The following is a 22,093-nucleotide window of genomic DNA, read 5'->3' on the forward strand; positions in this document are numbered from 1 at the left end:
ACCCCAGTGAACACCTTTGGGATGAACTAGAACGGAGATTGAAAGCCAGACCCTCTCGTCCAACATCAGTGTCTGACCTCACAAATACTCTTCTGGAGGAATGGGCAGAAATTCCCACAGACACTCTCCAACATCTGTAGAAGCTTCTCAGAAGAGTGGAAGCTGTTAGAGCTGCAAAGGGGGACCAACTCCATATTAATGCCTATGGATTTAGAATGGGAGTCATAAGAGCTCCTGTAGGTGTAATGTGTAGGTGTCCCAATACTTTCTTATAAGTCCACCAATTTTCACATTTTTTCAAATTTGGTTTGTTATATTTATCAGACATTTATGTATGCTGTTGATTATTTAACCATCTGATTTACATGACAAACACATTAGTTTCCAACAGGAATATACAAACTGTCAAATTTGAAATAAGACAGCTGATAATAGTCATAAGAAGTGGTTATATTTACATTTATGTGTTTCTAACAGGCAGTGATGGGATCTCAAAGAGCAAAGAGAAGAAAAATCAAACACGACAATCAACATGTTTGAGATCTAGATTTTAAAAATCTAGCACGTTCATAAACATTAATGTCTGGCTGTCATATATCAGAATATATCTGAATATGAGTGGCTACGTCCAGTGGTAGAGCTCAATCTGAGTGCATAGCCGATTTCTTTGTTTTGTACGATTTGCCCACAGCTGTGCACATAAGGAGAGCTAAAGAAAACAGTAATAATACATAGCAATCTAAGATGCATGGGTTTCTCTTGGCTGCTTTTATCTCCGTTTCATAACTGTGAATGTGCTAGTTAGCTAGCTGTCTGGAGCAGCAGGAAACACATTCGGTCTGCGCTGGCATTAAAGCCCACCACTGAGTTTGGCGCGAGCTCTGGTACAAAAATAGTCTCGCACACATCAGCAAACCCATTAACATGTGAATCACTTCTAAAAACCCCAAAACACACTAAGAGTCAATTTTCCATATGGATTAATGCTGCACATTTACTCAACAATAGCCAACACCAGGCACATTTACACGTTGCCTGATAATCGATTAATAATCCGACTAATAGCTTGATCAGAATAGAATACGTCTATGTAAACACCTCATTCAGAATAGACTAGTCTGATTGAGGCCATTTGAAATACCTTTCTATCTGATTGATCGAGGTGGGTAATCCTGTAAATAATCCGTTAAATAGAAGAATAATATCCGTGTAAACGCCTGTATCTGATTACATTCCCTATCAGAAAGTTTAAGTCCGTTCTGATCATGTTCGTCACGTCATAGTGAAAGTTTATACCGTTCAACATGGCGGAGCAGAAACTGGTCTGCAGAGGAGACGAAGTTTATGCTCTGATCTTTAAAAGACGGCGGTGGGACGGACGTCCAGCTTATGTGTCTCAGAACACGACGTCTTCCTCTCGGCCTTCTTTAACAAGGACGTGTGAAGGACGTTTTCCTGAGTCTGACATCATTTTAAAGCAATTAAAAACACAAGCGCTGCTCACTGCTGCTCATCTCACTCTGACTGGACTCACGTGATGCTGGTTGTCATGGTGACGTCTACATTAAGTGGTTCTCTACGCATGAGCGTAATTTTGGATCTGATTACTTGTAGTGAGCATGTAAACAGAGGTTTTCATCAGTTTGTTGAGTAGAGTGAGCACAAACACCTCAGTCTTAATCTATAATAGGAATGTATTCAATCAGATTGGCAAAAATCTTTGTATGTAAACACAGCCTGTGTAAATAAAATAGTATAACTACTTCACATCAAATAAAGATGCCCTGTTTGTGTGACAAAATAAAACAGCCATACACACACACGAGTGTAGATAGCTGTGTTCTCTCCATTATATAATCCTATCCAACCTCCTGAGTGCTATATCATTTAAATAGCATAATTTTGGATGATACCTGTCTTAAACTGCGGTTCTACAGTTGTACAGAAGGCAGTCCAGCAGTGGTACTGACCGCCTCAAGACTTACATTACTTGTTAGCTACATTGGCCTTGCAGCTTCAGTACTTCAGTTTTTTCAAACCACTTTAAGTAAACAAACTCTGACCTGAGACCAGTTGCTCGATGCTAAACAGAAGGCAAATTCAGTTTATCCCTTGACAAATCCATCTGCAAGTAATTGACTTGTGATCTCGAGCTCCTCATCGCTGGCTGTCAGAGCCGTCAGGTCGATTACAAACTTGAAGACAAAAGACGAGAAGCTCATCTGAAGTTTGGAAACTAAACTAAAAGGATGTGAGTCGAGCGAGAGCACAGTTCAGACACCAGCTGAGCCCGAGGCCGGAGTCTATCAGCTCCTGTCTGACAGCGCATTCACTGGTGGCCCTTTAACAGGCAGGCTGACACTGAGATAAACACCAAACAGGTTAAAGCCCACAGGATAAAATCAGCCCTTTGCAGTTCAACTACTGCAACAGGCTCACTGCTATTGATTAATGTCTTCTGACAAGAGCTCCACGATATGGAATATCACATTGCCAATGCAATGCTACATATTGCTATTGTTATATGCCACTGAAGAGTAACTCCACCCTAAGACCTTTTTTTTTCATGAACAGCTGAAATGCACTGCTTTATATTAATAATTTACATAAGACTTGCATGAAATGTAAACACATCTTTTCAAACTGTAAAAAATATCATTTTTATCATGGTCAGTTCCGCCTCTGCAGCGCCCCTCTGGTTCAACTCTGCTATAGGCGAGGATGACGTGTCTTTATACCAAAGTACTACGACACGTCACAGTATGCAAATAAGTCAACCTACGTTACCACCCCCTGATGACGCCCTGCTCCTTCCACGCCCATAAATATGAAAGCATAGGAGCCGAGAGAGGAGATAACCAGACTCACACACTGAGCTAAATAGCCCCAGCACCACCTCACAAGGCTGCGCTATGCCAGCTGTCTGTACCAACTGTAAATAACCCATTTAATCTAAGCTTCATCTGTAATAAAGATGTTGGACCGATTAAGTGAGGATTCTTATGAGTCTCCATAAAGCTGCCAGTGTTGCATCCGATTCACGTTCCCCTTAACAAATCAATCTCGGGCGAGACTCACTGAACAGAAATCAATGGCAAGCAACACTGGAACTACAGAAAGTAAAATGGCCATTGTTACCGACTGTGTCAACCTTTCATTTGTCAACCTTTCTCTGACTTTTTTCTCGCTTTCTGTAGTTCCAGTTTCCGTTGATTTCTGTTCAGTGAGTGCAACGCTGAAGGTTCGATTTTGAACATGAATTTGAGGGGGACCTGAATCGGATGTAACACCGGTAAGTGCCATGAACAGCTTGCAGAACGTAAGGATTTAGGGCCACGGCAGCAAACCCTGGCTGACCGGTGATGCAGTCTGCGACCTTGATGTCAAACTGAATGAAACTTAGACAGAGTTCAAAGAAATCGACTTTATTCATTCAGAATTCAGTGCATCTAAGAAATAATGACACTGGTTTTATTGAATATGGACCTGCTGAACAGATAGTTAGAAGCGAGCTGTCACAGTTTTAGGGAATGTTCTACCGTTTGGCGCCTCTGCCGCTAACTGTCAATCGTTTTCTGGCATTACGTTAACTCAGCAGCGGCTTGAGTCAGTGGCTCATACTGTTAAGGCTCAAGACGCACTGCCTGATCAGAAACACCTTCCCTCGTCGAAGATCATCAACCTCGTAAGACTCTCAGTTGCAAAAGTGCTGTTCAATTCTGTCTCTCTCCATATTTTCTGGTAGCTAAGGTTAACTAAAAAAAATGTTATGTTGCAAAATACTCAGTACACTTGTGAGCTTCACAGCAACTGAATTCTGTATAAATGCGCTTTTACATTTCTGGCCTGGCCTGAGTGTTTTGACCAGATTGGGACGAGACATCACAGTGTATATGACGTAAATGGCTTAAAACAGTACTAAACATACTCTTAAAAACAGCTAGAACTAGGCTTATAGCTCAGCAGACAGCTAACAGGCTAGCAGGCTCCTCTTGCATGAACAGTTCAACTAAGGGATCAGGTGGAAATATTCAGCATCAGCCTTTGAATTGAAGTATTTAATGAAGCATTCGCTGTAAAAAAACTACAGAAAAGGTAAAGAATATGTTACTTGAATGCCTCGCAAGCTTCACATGTCTGTGGTTTACATCTGACATTAGTTGTATTAAACACAGTGGAAGAAAACTAAAGTGTGGCACCATTAGCTTGTTGCTAACACAAAACAGGATGCCCTGGAGGTAATTAGCATTACCATTGTGGTAGAAATCTGAAAAGCTAGTTGTGAGGTGAAGGTTACAGCATCAAACACTGCTATATTTTGATATGTTCATTATTTTATGACAAAAATCTAAACATGAAGTGACTCCAAAATACAGTGAGTGAAAGTGTCCTTGCTCACCAGTTCACGGTTGCTAGTCAACGAAAGTACCAGGGAGTAGATTTTAATCTAAAGGACGCAAAGACAAACAAGATGAATGGATAACCAACAATATGTGGCACTTGTACCCTGCCAATTAGGCTAGCATTAGCTAAGCTAGCGGGCTACAGTCCCAAACACCACAGAGCAGGTTCAGTTTTGGCTTTCAGTCATTCCCAACAATGGTTGCTCAACTTTGCACTCTCAGTCTTTATCGTCTAAAAGTGTAACTGAACAGCAGTTAGCTAGAACCGAGCCTGTACTTTGGTGTGTAGCACTTTTAGCCTAACTAAGCTAGCATTTGGTTAGCTGGCACACTACAGCTGCAAACACTATCAATAACAATTTACCAAATAACTTTTCCAGGCGAAAATAAAGTCTCCAGAATAGTATGCTGTGTCAATTGCTATTTTTAGAATTATAGTTGGACAATTCATATAGTTCATATAGTTCCAAGGTCCTATGATCCTTCAACACTTTATATGGTACGTCGTACCTCAACATGACAAATTAAGGAGACCTATAAGAGGGTTCCTCAGGTCATGCTGAAGGTCTTGGGGCCACCAAAGGTCACAAAGGGAACAATGAGGAGTCAGTTTTTCAATAGCTGTTTTTCCAAACTTTGAAATACAAACTGTTTTTGAGAAGTTAAGAGTGTAGAACATGTAAACCGTTTCCACAGAGATGAGATATTGTATTTTATACAACAGTTAGTTCCGGCCACACAAGCTGATTGGTTGAGAGGCGTTCTAACCGTGCTGTTATTTCGCCATAACATCACGGGTTTTTGACAAACACTGTATCACTCCGCTGAGACGCCGTTGCTAAGCAACGACTCTGACAGCTGTAGGAGACGGTCAAGACATTTGAACGTTTTTACTTCTTACTTTGCCACAAACAGAAAATGGACACTTTTAAGATCACATTTGACCGACAGCCGATTTGGTCAGACTCTGAAGATGACACGAGACTAAATTCCCAAACTGTCATCACCACTGAGCAGCTTTTCAGTCGGCAGCTAAAACAGAAGACCAGCTAAACAACCTGGAATCAGCCAGAAATGAACCCAACACCATTCGCCAAACTAAATGGGCTGTAAGATGCTTTACAGACTGGCTGGAACAAAACAACATTAATACTGATCTGGCAAAAACTGACAAAACTGAGCTGAACTTGATATTGCGGCAGTTTTATGGCTCAGTCTGATTTGGTCAGACTCTCAAGTGATTTGGTCATAGGCACAAGCCGAAGGCGAGTTAGCTTCTTTTATACAGTGATAGGAAACACAATAGCTCACTGAAAGCTCCTATTCCACATGCTGATCCATTTTAGTATGGCCAACATGGACTTGCATGCTCACCAACTACTCTGGGAACAGAATCATTCAAAGGAGGCAAAGACAAACAAGATGAATGGATAACCAACAATATGTAAGCTAAGATGGTAAACACTTTGCCTGCATTAGCCTTGGCCTTATATTATCTGCGAATGCCTTCATCAACACATCCATAGAAACTCATCTGTGGCAGTGATGCTCACAGCACAAAATAAAAAATGCAGTGAATTGCTGGAGCTAACATTTATAAATTTGGCCTTCTGCAATATCAACACTGCAAAAGCCAATATTGCAATAACCATGAATAAATGATATATTGTGCAGCCTTGGTTCAGATAAGTGCCGCCAGACTGGTAAGTGCACTTACGCTCACGAACGCCTCCATGAAAGCAAATGTAATTTAGATATAGAGCCACCTACATTGGTTAATATGACAGATCCTATATGGAGGAGGAATGAGGCGGCTACTGTTGATAGCGCAGACGCTGCAGCGCTGCTGCATTCATCAGATCTCTGCAGAAAGGCCAGCATGCCATGCTGATATATGAGGCTTTAATTGACGATGTGTAACCTGCAAGAAGAACAACTCCCAGAAACATCTTCATTTCATTATCGTATGTTAGCTTTCCACCACAGTGATGTATGAATTTCAGAGCACACGTATGCCACAGACGCGAGTTCATCCACACCCTCCCCCAGCGTTTCAGCAGCGCTTCATTATGATGGAGTTTGTATGCGTGTTTGTGTGCGGCTGAGAGTGTGATGTATGCACACACTTCTCCGGTCCCTGCCGCTGCTGCTGTATGAGTTATGAGCTCATATATTCAGATATAAGCCCCTAAAACGGCCGGCGCCGTAATTCCAAACCGCAAAGCTCCACGGGTCAAATATTAATGTTATTAATGAAAATTTGGAGAAAGCTGGATACGCTGAGGAAGAAATCATCAAATTAATGACTCCTGATATATTTGTTTTTTATAGAAAACGAATTTCCTTCCTTATTTTGGCGAAGCGCCACTTAAAGTGATATGTTTAGCCAGAGATCTAATTTACACAGCTTACCCTAAATGTTGCTTGCTCTGTGTCTTAAGTTTACTTTTTTAGCTTTGCACAAAGCTATGAGGCTAACGTAAGAATGGTTAGTTTCTTTTTCCATCTGCTGTGCTGCTAAATCAGAACCAGGAAATACAGTAGAAAAACTATGCATGACAGTGGCTCAGCGACAGCTAACTGGCTTTCACCTACACGCACCACAGAACACGGCTGTCGCTCCAACACCAGTCATGCATCGTCATTCATGGTGGATCACTCTCAGCACTGCAGTAACACTGACGTGGCGGTGGTGTGTTAGTGTGTGTTGTGCTGGTACGAGTGGATCAGACACAGCAGTGCTGCTGGAGTTTTTAAACACTGTGACCACTCACTGTCCACTCTATTAGACACTCCTACCTTGTCAGTAAACCTTGTAGATGTAAAGTCAGAGACGATAGCTCATCTGCTGCTGCACAGTTTGTGTTGGTCATCCTCTAGTCCTTCATCAGTGGTCACAGGACGCTGTTGGCAAGATATTTTTGGTTGGTGGACTATTCTCAGTCCAGCAGTGACACTGAGGTGTTTAAAAACTCCAGCAGCACTGCTGTGTCTGATCCACTCGCACCAGCACAACACACACTAACACACCACCACCACCACGTCAGTGTTACTGCAGTGCTGAGAATGATCCACCACCCAAATAGTACCTGCTCTGTGAGGGTCCATGGGGGTCCTGACCACTGAAGAACAGGGTAAAAGGGGGCTAACAAAGTCTGCAGAGAAACAGATGGACTACAGTCTGTAACTGTAGAACTACAAAGTGCACCTATACAGTAAGTGGAGCTGATAAAATGGACAATGAGCGTAAAAACAGGGAGGTGGTCATAATGTTATGCCTGATCGGTGTATAATACATAAAGTTTGTGAATAAATGCTTTGTTAGGTTTAAGTGTGGTGCACTGCCCTTCTTTAGCTAGCTAACTCCTTACTAACTAAGTTAGTAAGTTAACAGTAAGTTACAAACTTATATCAACAGAAATCTATAACAGATGAAATAGTTTACCTCACTCAGCCAGTTTGAAAGTGCCAAATCAAATGTCACAGTTTTGAAATACTAAGTTATTGACTAAATGAAAAGTCAGAATGAATTTCTCCGCTAAATAACCTGAAGAATTATGACCGAGGCAACTTGGGCCTGAAACATGGATACACATGAAACATGAATATAGAACCCTGAGAACATAGTGCTGTTTCCTGTATATTTCAAAGAGGAAATACATATAGATGAATACATATGGATGAATATTAAGGTGATTCGGAGTAATTGTAGACATCTGTGTGAGAGTGTGAGCACAGAAAAGCACACGATACTATTTCAAGTCAGCACAACTAGTTTTGAGCTAAGATAACTAGTAAACAAGGCAGCTCATGTGTCAGTTTACGCCCTAAGGAACAAAAGTGGAGCTTTGTTTGACACGACACATGATTCTGTGTAAATGTAGACAATTTTATGAATGTTTGTATTTCATTTCTGCCAGTAAGTTAAGCTAATTAGCAAGCAAGGTAGCTAAATTGCCAAACTGACCAAAAAAACTAACTGTTAACTGTGGCTATTATGGCAATTCCAGCTGTCTCTCAAGTAGATGCAAACCACTGGTTCCCATTTGGCACAGTTCTTGTTTTTGAACATGCAGTAAAAAAATGCCCTAAGTGTACAGCAGCAAGACGGAGCTACAAGGAAGGGGTTTCTGATAAAGTGGCCATTGAGTATAGAGGATGAAGCTACAGCCACGATCAAAACTCAACTGGTCCATCAAGTGTTTTTATGTTAAAAAGTCATCCTAGTTGTGAATAATTAGATGAAGACTGTAAATCTAAATATTTAAACAGATCCTTTATTCACTCATTTTCCACGCCTCCATGTTTCACTCACTCTCTCTCCTCTTTCTCGCGGCTCATGATCTCTCTGAGCTCCTTCAGTCTGTTCTCCATGTCAATGTTCTCCTGGTCCAGCTGAACCGTCTCCATTCGCAGCTCCCGCAGGTTCCTGCAACACCGCAACAGACTCAACACCTGCTACTTAAAACACTCATGTTTACAAGGTTTACACGTCAATTTCAACTCTCTTAAAGATAAAGGTGCTGAAAGGTTCCGGAAAGAACCGCTTCTCGAATTGAACTGAATTGAATTGAACTGAATGGAATGGAATTGAATTGAATAAACTTTGCAATGATGTGCAAATAATGTGAACCATATTTTTAAAAGAAAAGACAAAGACAACATATCAAATGTTGAAACTGAGAAATTTTATTGTTTTTTGAAAAATATATGCCCATTTTGAATTTGATGCCGACAACACGTTCCAAAAAAGTTGGGAGGGGGGCCTGTTTACCACTGAGTTTCATCACCTCTTCTTTAACAACACTCTGTAAGCGTTTGGGAACTGAGGAGACACTGCTGTAGTCTTCAAAGTGAATTGTTTTCTCATTCTTGTTTATTACAGGATTTCAGTTGCTCATCAGTTCAGGGTCTCCTTTGTCATGTTTTTCATTTAATAATGCACCAAGTGTTTTCAGTGATGAGAGGTCTGGACTGCAGACAGGTCAGTTTAGCTCACGGACTCTTTTATTACAAAGCAATGCTGTTGTAATACATGCAGAATGTGGTTTGACATTGTCTGGCTGAAATAATCAAGGCCTTCCCTGAAAAAGACGTTGTCTGGATGGCAGCATATGTTGCCAAAACACTTTTCCACTTCCCCTCAGTTCATTTTAAATGAGCTCAGGCCCAGAGAAGGTGGTAGTGTTTCTGGATCCTGTTTATATTTTGTTTCTTCTTTGCGTTTTAGAGTTTTAACTTGCATTTGTGGATGCAGCGACAAACTGTTTTCACAGACAGTGGTTTTCAGAAGTGTTTCTGAGCTCATGCATTGATTTCCACTACAAAATCATGTCTGTTTTTAATGCAGGTGCTGCCTGAAGGCCCAAAGATCACGGCCAGTAAATACTGGTTTATGGTCTTGTCCCTTACATACAGAGATTTCTCCAGATTCTTTCACAGAGTGGTGAACCCCTCCTCATCTGTACTTCTGAAAGACTGCTTTTTTTATACCCCTATCATGTTACTGACCTGTTGCCAATTAACCAGCAGGTTTTTTTAGCATTACACACTTTACCAGCCTTCTGTTGCCCCGTTCCAATTTTTTTTGGAACATGTTGTTGGCATCAAATTCTAAATGGACAAATATTTTTCAAAAGCAATACTTTTTCTCAGCTTCAACATTGGATATGTTGTCTTTGTACTACATTCAATGAATATAGAGTTTAAATGACTTGGACATCATTGCATTTTGTTTTTATTTACATTTTGCACAGCATCCCAACTTTTTTTGGAAATGGGGTTGTAGATAAGATGAATAAATAAAATACACAGTAAGGACACAGCTCACCATGAATGATCACGGATCAACCTGATGGCCTCAGGCACAAATGACACTCTCCGTCAGACAGACTGACATCCAAGGCAGCGATAACGGTGGCCTGGGGCAACAACTCAAAGGCAGAGTTGAGGACATGTGAAGGGTATTTAATGATAGAAGAGATAGAGTTTGTTGTTTTGGTTCCCCAAAGAACCTTTTAAATTGATGGCTCTTCTAAAAAACATTTTATAAACAAGGTGTGCTCTCAAAACAAAAACCAATGGGGTAGTTTGACCTATAAACATTAAATATATGAATAGTGTTGTCTTTCACTTTATTTCATGGTTGTTAATAACACATTTAGAGGGCGGTGGCAAGTAATGTTTGTTTATTTTATGTTTGTTAATAACACATTTAGAGGGCGGTGGCGAGTATTGTTTGTTTATTGTACCTGCACACAGTGAACAATAAAAGTCAATTAAATTGTTAAATGCAATTATTATGTGGAACTTTTGTGTCAGCTAAAATTTCATCGTGACAGACCAAAACCTTAGTTATTTGAAACATGCAAATGTGAAGAACCCTTTTTAAAGTTTAAAGAACCTCCACATAGCGTTCTCCCGAAGTCCAGGGAGATATTTTCTGGATTGTTATCTTGAGATAACGAGTTAATTATCTTGTTATCTCAAGATAACAAAGTTGTTTACTTGAGATAACAAGTTAATAAACTTTTGATCCCAAGATAACAAAGTTATTTTCTTGAGATAACGAGTTAATAAACTTGTGATCCCAAGATAACAAAGTTATTTTCTTGAGATAACGAGTTAATAATCTTGTGGTCTCAAGATAACAAAGTTGTCCTCTTAAGATAACGAGTTAATTGTCTTCTGATTTCAAGAAAACAAAGTTGTCTTCTTGAGATAACAAGTTAATTATCCTGTGATCTCAAGATAACAAAGTTGTCTTTTTGAGATAACGAGTTAATAATCTTGTGATCTCAAGATAACAAAGTTGCTTTCTTGAGATAATGAGTCCATTATGTTGGACACAACATCTTTGTTGTCTTGAAATCACAAAATAATTAACTTGTTATCTCAAGAAAACAGCTCATGGCCTTTCCGGGCTTCCATAGTATTCCATACAAATGAAAAGGTTTTTCTGATGACTGTATATCCAAGCCAAGAACTATGGAGCCCTGCTGGTGACATTCTGTGTAAATAAAAGTAATGCGTGGCCACGACTTAGTAAGCCGTGATCTCGTTCCTATGCCTTACTAAGTCGTGGCCATGACTTAATCATCTCATTCCCCTGCCTTACTAAGTCGTGGCCATGCATTAATTTTGTTTGCACAGGATGTCACCAGCAGGGCTCCATAAAGAACCATTCGAGAACCTTTGTTTTTAAGAGAGTCGGTAATTGTGAGGAAGTTATCAGGGAGCCACCAAGTGAGAAGCTTCCCATTGTACAAACAACAGAACACTAATCTGCTGCTTAGAGCAGCTACTGTTCTACAGAGATTAACACGAGTGTGATTAACACATCAGACTCCATCGTTTACAAGCTCTAATAATGATGTACACACTGAACCAGAGGAGCAGACCAACCTGACATTTAACTTCACCGACTTGGGCTTGTTGGGAACGACCACAAAGTCATTTAAATTCATGGCGCTGACTGATGAGAGCTGCTTACTCCGAAAATAATTTCCCCAGTGTGGCTGGAAGAGTCCTGAGAAAAAAACAGATAATAATAATAATAAATGTTTGAAAGGCACAACAAAGAAATGCCAAATGACGGGTATTACACACAAATGAGCACCGAGACCAGCAAACAAAGCTGCACATAAAGTACACTCAAATAGCACATTTCATTGTAGAAAGACATTTCGTTACAAATGCAGCTGGGTAAGAACAAACTGGACCACAATCCAGCAAATTAAACTGAACAGTTCTATTAAAGCCTAAACTAAAACTAGCTCTCAACACTGAACCCAGCACATGTTAACACAGTAACTGCTTCTTTGAGAGGTTTTGGTCACTATAAGTCATAAATTTAGGTCACTACTGTGTGGTAAACACTTTAAAAACTTTTATCACACTCACATGAGCATTTTAATCATAAATTATCAACACCTTGCTATGGTTTTAGAAGACGTGGCCAGTCTGGAATTGTCCAAAAGTGCACGAAAGAAGTTCGCCAGCGATACAGTTTAGCATGGGATATTTTTATTATTCTGAATACTGGATTCAAGAGCCCTAAAATCTAAAGAACTAGCACGTAACCTTGGTGCACTGATGGATCTGACTAAAGCAGAGCTTGAGAACCTCATCCACACCTTTATTTCCAGCAGGATTGATCACTGTAATGGTCTCCTAACTGGACACCCAAACAGACTACTAAACAGGTTCAGCTGATTCAGAACGCAGCTGCCAGAGTCTCACCAGGAGTAAAAGAAGGGAACCCCCCCCCCCATTCTTAAATCCTTACACTGGCTACCAGTCTGTTCCAGAATAGACTTTAAGGAGCTGTTACTGCTCTATAAATGTCTTAATGGTGCAGGATCCGAGAGTTCTGCTCGGCCGCAGCGAAATGAGCCGAGCAGAACTCTCAGATCATTAGGAACTGGTCAGTTAGCCCTGCTGAACATGGAGAAACAGCGTTTAGCTACTATGCTGCTCTTAAATGGACCCAGTGGACAGAGAGCATTAGAAGAGCCCCAACACTGGACACTTTAAATCAGCCTGAAAACGTTCCTGTTTGAGCAGCTTTCAGCTCAGTTTAAACACTGTTAGCATTTTTAGCCCCTTCTCCTCTGTAACGGCACTTTTTTTCAATCCTAATCTAACTTTCAGTTTTTACTCTGATTATTTAATGATTTTATCTAAATTTATTGTTTTAATTATGTTTTTAATGTTGGTATTAATTATGTTTTTCTATTTGCGTTTACTTTACTTTTTTTAAACAACTCTGACTCTGTATTTTCTCATTTGTAAAGCACTTTGAATGACAGCAGTGTTTGAAATGGCTTGCCTTGCCTTACCGCTAGCAACCTTAACACTGTCCAATGTCCAAAAGTATCCAGACAGCCCTTCAAATTAGTGAATTCAACTTTAAAGTCAACATGAATCTGAAATCATAGAGCATTTTCGCTCAGTGATTGGTGGGGGCGAATCACCACTGCTCTAAACCCAATACATCTCTCCCCGCCCACCCAGAGTCACTCCTCTGACTTATGAGGTGGTTTAGCAGTGGAAATACAAATCAATCTACTAACTTGCTACAAACAAGTGAACACTGCTGTGTGCAGTAATAAAAGCATATAAGTGAGTCTAATAGTAAACTGTGTTATACACCAACCCCAACTACTCAAACTGCAGCCTGAAACCACCAAAGTGAGTTAACGTTAACTACCACACTGGACATAGCTTGCTGGTTTGTCTGTGGTATTTCAGTGAGGTCAGTCTTATTTGCGTTTGCGTTAAAACGGAAATTCAAGTTGAATACTTAGGCTAAAGATTTCAGTTTTTTTTTTTTTTCAAATTATTGTTTGTCACAGGGCGGCACGGTGGCGCAGTGGCGCAGTGGGCAGCGCTGTTGCCTCACAGCAAGAATGGCCTGGGTTCGATTCCCGGACGGGTGACCAGGGTCATTTCTGTGTGGAGTTTGTCTGCGTGGGTTTCCTCCGGGTTCTCCGGTTTCCTCCCACAGTCCAAAAACATGCAGTTAAGCTAATTGGTCATGCTAAAATTGCCCCTAGGTGGATTGTGTATGTCTGTCTTTCTGCCCTGCGATGGACTGGCGACCTGTCCAGGGTGTATCCTGCCTTCCGCCCAATGACAGCTGGGATAGGCTCCAGCACCCCACCGCGACCCAGAAGGATAAGTGGTTTAGATGATGGATGTATATGTATGTATGTTTCTGTCACAAAAAACATTAACACCTTCAAACTGGTCGACAAATCAAATGGTAATGTTACAAACCCCCCCAAAAAATCTATTTTAATTTCAGATTGTAATGTAATAAAACAGGAAAAACACAGATGGGGGACACTTTGGCAGAGAACTGTATATCATCAGCGCATGAATGTCTCTCAACCCTAAACTGAAGACCTCCAACTGAAGCAACCCAACAGTAACTTTAGCAAAAGATTAGATTAGATTAGATTAGATTAGATTAGATTAGATTCAACTTTATTGTCCTTGTGCAGAGTACAGGCACAGAGCCAATGAAAAGAGGAGTGAAGCTCCAATTTAGGCACTTAGTTTTGGGCAAAAAAGGATTAATTTCATAAAAATGAACCCATGAAACCTAAGCCGTTAAGCCTGACAGCAGCAGTAACAGATAGAGATAATATGCTGAATTAAAGCGCTGATAGGAGGTCCTGTGCTAAGCTAACTTTAGCTAACACCTACGCTACTCTCTGATATCTGTCACACAAACAGCTCTAAAGAGTCTCAAAATACAGATTAAGGCATCATTACGGCCTCGCAGCTCCAACCAGACTGAATAAAGTCTTTATTTTGAAGTATATTCGAGTTTAAAGCGCTCAGCGGTTACTTACTCTTAACGCCGGCCGTCCAGAGGCACTTGTTGTCAGGTTGTGTACTAACGTTGCTATGGAAACGGCTGCGTTGGAAACGGCTCGCGGAGACTCGAGCCTGTGGGTGGATGAGCGGCGGCTCACTGGATGAGGCTCTGGCAGTTTGTTATGCTGCGCTTACTATACAGGTGCACTTTGTAGTTCTACAGTTACAGACTGTAGTCCATCTGTTTCTCTGATACTTTGTTACCCTGTTCTTCAGTGGTCAGGACCAGCATGGACCGCGGTGGTGGTGTGTTAGTGTGTGTTGTGCTGGTACAAGTGGATCAGACACAGCAGTGCTGCTGGAGTTTTTAAACACCTCAGTGTCACTGCTGGACTGAGAATAGTCCACCAACCAAACATATCCAGCCAACAGCGTCCTGTGGGCAGCGTCCTGTGACCACTGATGAAGGACTAGAGGATGACCAACACAAACTGTGCAGCAGCAGATGAGCTATCGTCTCTGACTTTACATCTACAAGGTGGACTAACAAGGTAGGAGTGTCTAATAGAGTGGACAGTGAGTGGACACAGTGTTTAATATCTCCAGCGGCACTGCTGTGTCTGATCCACTCACACCAGCACAACACACACTATCACACCACCACCACATCAGTGTTACTGCAGTGCTGAGAATGATCCACCACCCAAATAGTACCTGCTCTGTGAGGGTCCATGGGGGTCCTGACCACTGAAGAACAGGGTAAAAGGGGGCTAACAAAGTATCAGAGAAACAGATGGACTACAGTCTGTAACTGTAGAACTACAAAGTGCACCTATACAGTAAGTGGAGCTGATAAAATGGACAATGAGCGTAGAAACAAGGAGGTGGTCATAATTTTATGCCTGAAAAGTGTATGTATATATGTATATATACAAAACCTCATATCTCCAAAATGGTAACTTTACAGGAGAAGGAAAATACATACCTTACTTTTAATGTAAGTCAATGGAACCAGACTTTTTTTCCCTGTAACTTTGGGTCATTTATTTTGGTCCACTCATCATGAAATTACATACAATGTAAAGGGCAACAGCAAAAACTAAAAGAAACAACAACCCAGTCCTGGGTCTGGAAAAAAAGCTCTAGTGTGAAAACAGTATTGATCCTTTTGCTTCTACTCAAGTTTAATTGTGAGGAATCTACTTTTTTGTCATTGACTTTAAGCTCCTGATTAGTTTTGTTCGATTTAATTTAATCCTTTTGTTCTAAATTGCTTTACGGTAGATCACTACTCTCATTTTGGAGCTTTAGCAATTTATTTTAGACCAAAAGGATCCAAAAAGAGAAGAACAGAGCCAAACAAACTGCAGTTTCTATGCCGGTAGATGCTGGATGTAGTAAGAAGCTCCAATGCAGCTCTACAGGAAACTCAGCATGTCTAGTCTTGGGCTCTGGCCTCTGGAGGGCTGAGTTTCCTGTAGAGCTGCAGTGGAGCTTCTTACTACAAATCAACAGTAAAGCAGTTTAGATCAGAATTAAATTAAATTGAATCGGACAAAACTAATCAGGAGCTTAAGGTCAACAACAAAAAAGTAGATTCCTCATGATTAAACTTGAGTAGAAGCAAAAGAATCAATACTATTAAAAATAAAGATCAAATATGAGTGAGTAAAAGCAACGAGCTACTACTTAGCTCTTAGAACAGATTATTTGGGAGGACTGCTTGATTCATTGATTCACTGATGCTGATTTATTTATGCATTCATTTTGAATAATAATAATAATAATCATATATTTTTTATTTATATAGCACTTTTCATGCCAGTGGCAGCTCAAAGTGCTTTACAGACAGGTGATAAAACATAGTTATACAAGAAATCATTTATTGAGTATTTATTTAGAATCAGAAGAAAATGAAACAGAGAAAATTAAGAAAAATACCACGAGTCGTAGAGTCTTAATTAAATGCTGAGTTAAGGAGATGCTTCTTAAAAGTGAGCTCTGAGTTTGACTGTCTAATAAAGTGTCACTGCTGGACTGAGAATAGTCCACCAACCAAACATATCCAGCCAACAGCGTCCTGTGGGCAGCGTCCTGTGACCACTGATGAAGAACTAGAGGATGACCAACACAAACTGTGCAGCAGCAGATGAGCTATCGTCTCTGACTTTACATCTGCAAGGTGGACTGACAAGGTAGGAGTGTCTAATAGAGTGGACAGTGAGTGGACACAGTGTTCAAAAACTCCAGCAGCACTGCTGAGTCTGATCCACTCGCACCAGCACAACACGCACTAACACACCACCACCACATCATTGATTCATTGATTCACTGATGCTGATTTATTTATGCATTCATTTTGAATAAAAAGAATAATAATAATAATATAATATTTTTTATTTATATAGCACTTCTCATGCCAGTGGCAGCTCAAAGTGCTTTACAGACAGGTGATAAAACTGTTATACAAGAAATCATTTATTGAGTATTTATTTAGTATCAGAAGAAAATGAAACAGATAAAATTAAGATAAATACCACGAAACATAGAGTCTTAATTAAATGCTGAGTTAAAGAGATGCTTCTTAAAAGTGAGCTCTGAGTTTGACTGTCTAATAAAAGGTGAACTGAGCTCCACAGTTTAGAAGCAGAGTAACTGAAAGAAACTCTCCACGTTTTCTGTATTTTACAGAAGGTGTTTGTAGAAGGTCAGTATCTGCAGATCTTAGATTACGTGCTGGAACATAAACAGACAGACACTCTGTGATGTAAGCGGAGCTTTAAGGTCATTTAGAGCTTTAAAAACTAGTAGCAGAGCTTTAAAATCTATCCTGAACGATACAGACAGTGCAGTTCTTTTAAAGCGGGAGTGATCTGATCTCTCTGCTGCTGCATTTTGTACGAGTTGTAAAGGATGTATTGTTTTCTTAGGAAGTCCAGTAAGAAGATCAGCACAGTGATCGACTCTGCTTGTTAAAAAGTTTCTCTGCGTCACTCTGAGACAGAAAAGACCAAACTTTAGCAATATTTCTCAAATGAAAAAAGCTATTTTAGTGACCGTGTTTACATGCAGATAAAACAGCAAGTTTCTCATAAAGCAGTTTTCTCTGAGTTTCTGTAGCAACGATCAATATTTCAGTTTTTTCTTGATTTAATTGTAGAAAATTTTGCGACATCCACTGACACACAGCTGGTCACTCTGTCTACAGAGTCTTGATCTGGGTGTCATCAGCACAGCTATGAAAATATATATTATGCTTCCTAATGACATCACCTGGAGGTAGCAGGTACAAAGAGAAAAGCAAAGGCCCTAAGACTGAACCTTGAGGGACTCCACAAGAAATGGCAAATCTTTTTGATGAATGATTTCCAAGTGAAACCATGAACTGCCTATTACTTAAATATGATATAAACCATTCTAAAACTGTGCCCGAGAGGCCGACCCAGCATTCAAGATGGATTAAAATCTTGTGGTCAACAGTATCAAAAGCTGCACTAAGATCTAATAAAACCAGAATAGAAGGATTTTGTGCATGAGCGCTGAGCCTGAGGTCATTCATAACGTGAATCAATGCTGTCTCTGTACTATGGTTAGAACGAAAACCTGACTGAAACTTCTCATATAAATTGTTTGATATTAGATACGCATTTAGTTGTTTGAAAACAACTAAAACAACTAAAACAACGACTTTACTTAAAAAAAGGTAGGTTTGAAATTTATTTAGTACACAAAAAATACTTTATCTGCTCTCAGACTCATGCTGAAAGGTCTTCATCCGGTCATGGGCTCAAACGTCACTCTTGCTGTAAACGAACTGGACTGTGTACGGAGCCCGAAGCTGTGCGGCCCGCACCCCGCTGCAAACGGACATAAATAGGCAGTAATTAGGTCTTAGTATTTTCCTCAGGCAACAATAGGCCCTGTTATTGAAGTGTGGACCTAATCAGGCACCTACTGCTGCTACAAAAGGGCCTGCGGTTGGAGTGCAGGACCTGCAATGGGACAGCTGGGGCTGCTCTGGGGGACGGGACGCCCGAGCTCCTCTAATTAAAATAATTTCAGTGCTAAACTCGAATTCAACCCAGATCTTTTGTTTGAAATCTTTGAAAGAACCCTAACGGATCCCGCAGAGAACCAGAACAGTGTGGCCAACTTGTGAAATTCATTTCAATTGACCTATCCATGCTCATAGCTCATAGCAACTGTTGGCAAGCTTTGAAGAACATTGGCAAAAATCTCAATGAATGTAATGTAAACTCATAACCCACTCTCTATAGAGTTACTGCATATCATTGAGTTTCCAGCAATGCCTGAGTGGATAATCAGGAGAAAATCTGGGTGGTAACGTTTTGGGCCGGTCACTGTGGGCTAATATTTATGGACAATTTGGCCAAATTAAACTGAACCCATATTAAAAGAAAAACTCATTTAAAAAACAATGAAGTATTCAGACCTTCACTCTCACACTCTCAGAAATAAAGGTAGTAAACTGTCTCTGGGTTGGTGCCCCTCTTGTCACTGGGGTGGGACCCTTAAGGGTACATCTCAGTACCTAATCCATTGAAATGATATTCTCTAAGCTGTACTGACTCCACACACCCCGTCTCATCTCCAGGCTTTTATTGTACTGTTCTGTTTTAAAACATTCGGTTATGAAAAGGTACAAATACGAACTTTTCACCTGGAAAAACTTATTTAAGGTTCACAATCAGACCTTAAAACCACTGTTGTACCATTGTAATCATGTTCTAACTGTAGGTATTGTGATATAAACTGAGTCTGTTCTACAGTTTCTCATTAGGCTGAATGAATAACTGACTCTAAATGTAGGTATTGTGATATAAACCGAGTCTGTTCTACAGTTTCTCATTAGGCTGAATGAATAACTGACTCTAAATGTAGGTATTGTGATATAAACTCAGTCTGTTCTACAGTTTCTCATTAGGCTGAATGAATAACTGACTCTAAATGTAGGTATTGTGATATAAACCGAGTCGGTTCTACAGTTTCTCATTAGGCTGAATGAATAACCGACTCTAAATGTAGGTATTGTGATATAAACCGAGTCTGTTCTACAGTTTCTCATTGGGCTGAATGAATAACTGACTCTAAATGTAGGTATTGTGATATAAACTGAGTCTGTTCTACAGTTTCTCATTAGGCTGAATGAAAAACCGACTCTAAATGTAGGTATTGTGATATAAACCGAGTCTGTTCTACAGTTTCTCATTAGGCTGAATGAATAACCGACTCTAAATGTAGGTATTGTGATATAAACCGAGTCTGTTCTACAGTTTCTCATTAGGCTGAATGAATAACCGACTCTAAATGTAGGTATTGTGATATAAACTGAGTCTGTTCTACAGTTTCTCATTAGGTTGAATGAATAACGGACTCTAAATGTAGGTATTGTGATATAAACTGAGTCTGTTCTACTGTTTCTCATTAGGCTGAATGAATAACCGACTCTAAATGTAGGTATTGTGATATAAACTGAGTCTGTTCTACAGTTTCTCATGAGGTTAAATGGGATTTTTACCAGCGTTCTGTTATGTTCGTCCAACTTAGCAACAGTTCCAAAAGAACAATCATGGGCGAGGCATAAATAAGTCAGTTGAGTTGAGTTTTATTTGTAGGAAGCGTTTACTATGCCGGGTTTTACTTCAGGCTATGAAAGTTGGTCATTCTGAGTGACTTATTGATGATGTAGTTATTATGTTCCTGCTTTTAACAATCCCCTCATTATGTTCACATCAGGAAGATAAAAAGCCTCTGGCGAGGATGAATAATCTATTAACAAAAACATTATACCAACCAGAAGACTCATCTGCACAGTGCAGCGTTATGTATTTATGACTCGCTCTGTTTGTCCTTGTTAGAGTGATCATGCACACTGGCTGTTTCATTGATAGAGGAGAACAGAAGTCTTTACCCACCTGCTGGTTCATAATGAAAACTCAGGCAAACCGAATTAAATACTTTGTCTATTCATCATAATGATGGTCTCGAAGTCCAGACTTATTATTGTCATTTTTCTAGAATATGCAAATACCATTAGATAAATACCGTAGCATTGGTGTAGAGTAAGGCCACGATTCCACCACGAGAAGTGCTCTTTATCAAACACCAGGGCAGAAAGGCTCATACAGAGACACAAACTCGCAGGGGGGAGGTTGTCACCACTAACCACAGGCTTCCCCCTCATGGTGACCACCAACCCATGCTAACCAAACCCCCTCCCTGACACAGACCAGCACAATAAACAAATACCACATACCTTTATGAACAACAACACAAGCAACATTTAAGTCTCTTTCCCAGAGGGTGCACACCTTCCATGAGCCTCCTGGAGTGGCCATCAGAATGACCATGCCTCACGAGCATCTAGAACTGTGCACCACTAGTCTGTAACTGTACATCTATATTGGGCCTAGAAGGTAGAAGTTTCTAATAAAGTGGCCAGTGAGTGGAAGTACAAGGGAGGTGTTTCTAATAAAGTGGCCAGTGAGTGGAAGCACAAGGTAGGTGTTTCTAATAAAGTGGCCAGTTAGTGGAAGAACAAGGGGCGTGTTTGTAATTAAGTGGCCAGTTAGTGGGAGCACAAGGTAGGTGTTTCTAATAAAGTGGCCAGTGAGTGGAAGAACAAGGAGCGTGTTTGTAATAAAGTGGCCAGTGAGTGGAAGTACAAGGTAGGGGTTTCCAATAAAGTGGCCAGTGAGTTGAAGCACAAGGTATGTGTTTCCAATAAAGTGGCCAGTGAGTGGAAGTACAAGGGAGGTGTTTCCATTAAAGTCTCCAGTTAGTGGAAACACAGGGGAGGTGTTTCTAATAAAGTGGCCAGTGAGTGGAAGCACAAGGTAGGGGTTTCCAATAAAGTGGCCAGTGAGTGGAAGCACAAGGTAGGTGTTTCTAATAAAGTGGCCAGTGAGTGGAAGCACAAGGTAGGTGTTTCCAACAAAGTGGCCAGTGAGTTGAAGCACAAGGTAGGTGTTTCCAATAAAGTGGCCAGTCAGTGGAAGCACAAGGTAGGTGTTTCCAATAAAGTGGCCAGTGAGTTGAAGCACAAGGTAGGTGTTTCCAATTAAGAGGTCAGTTAGTGGAAGTACAAGGCAGGTGTTTCTAATAAAGTGGCCAGTGAGTGGAAGCACAAGGTAGGTGTTTCCAACAAAGTGGCCAGTGAGTTGAAGCACAAGGTAGGTGTTTCCAATAAAGTGGCCAGTCAGTGGAAGCACAAGGTAGGTGTTTCCAAGAAATTGGCCAGTGAGTTGAAGCACAAGGTAGGTGTTTACAATTAAGAGGTCAGTTAGTGGAAGTACAAGGCAGGTGTTTCGAAGAAAGTGGTCAGTTAGTGGAAGCACAAGGTA

The 22,093-nt window shown here is 40.5% G+C and overlaps 1 protein-coding gene across 1 annotated transcript in view; it reads right to left on the reverse strand.

The window, feature by feature from the left end:
- LOC118817846 (zinc finger B-box domain-containing protein 1-like) overlaps window positions 1-14,794 on the reverse strand; it is a 60,635-nt gene extending 45,841 nt beyond the window's left edge. The window contains exons 1-3 of the mRNA XM_036584802.1: window positions 14,765-14,794; window positions 11,808-11,931; window positions 8,719-8,832 (exon numbers count right to left, since the gene is read on the reverse strand). Of these exons, the coding sequence (XP_036440695.1) occupies window positions 8,719-8,832; window positions 11,808-11,869 (176 nt within the window). The 5' untranslated portion in view covers window positions 11,870-11,931; window positions 14,765-14,794. The remainder of the gene's footprint in view (window positions 1-8,718; window positions 8,833-11,807; window positions 11,932-14,764) is intronic.
- Window positions 14,795-22,093: the final 7,299 nt, after the last annotated feature.

This window comes from Colossoma macropomum, unplaced genomic scaffold (assembly GCF_904425465.1).
Source record: "Colossoma macropomum unplaced genomic scaffold, Colossoma_macropomum, whole genome shotgun sequence".
NCBI classification, from domain to species: Eukaryota; Metazoa; Chordata; class Actinopteri; order Characiformes; family Serrasalmidae; genus Colossoma; species Colossoma macropomum.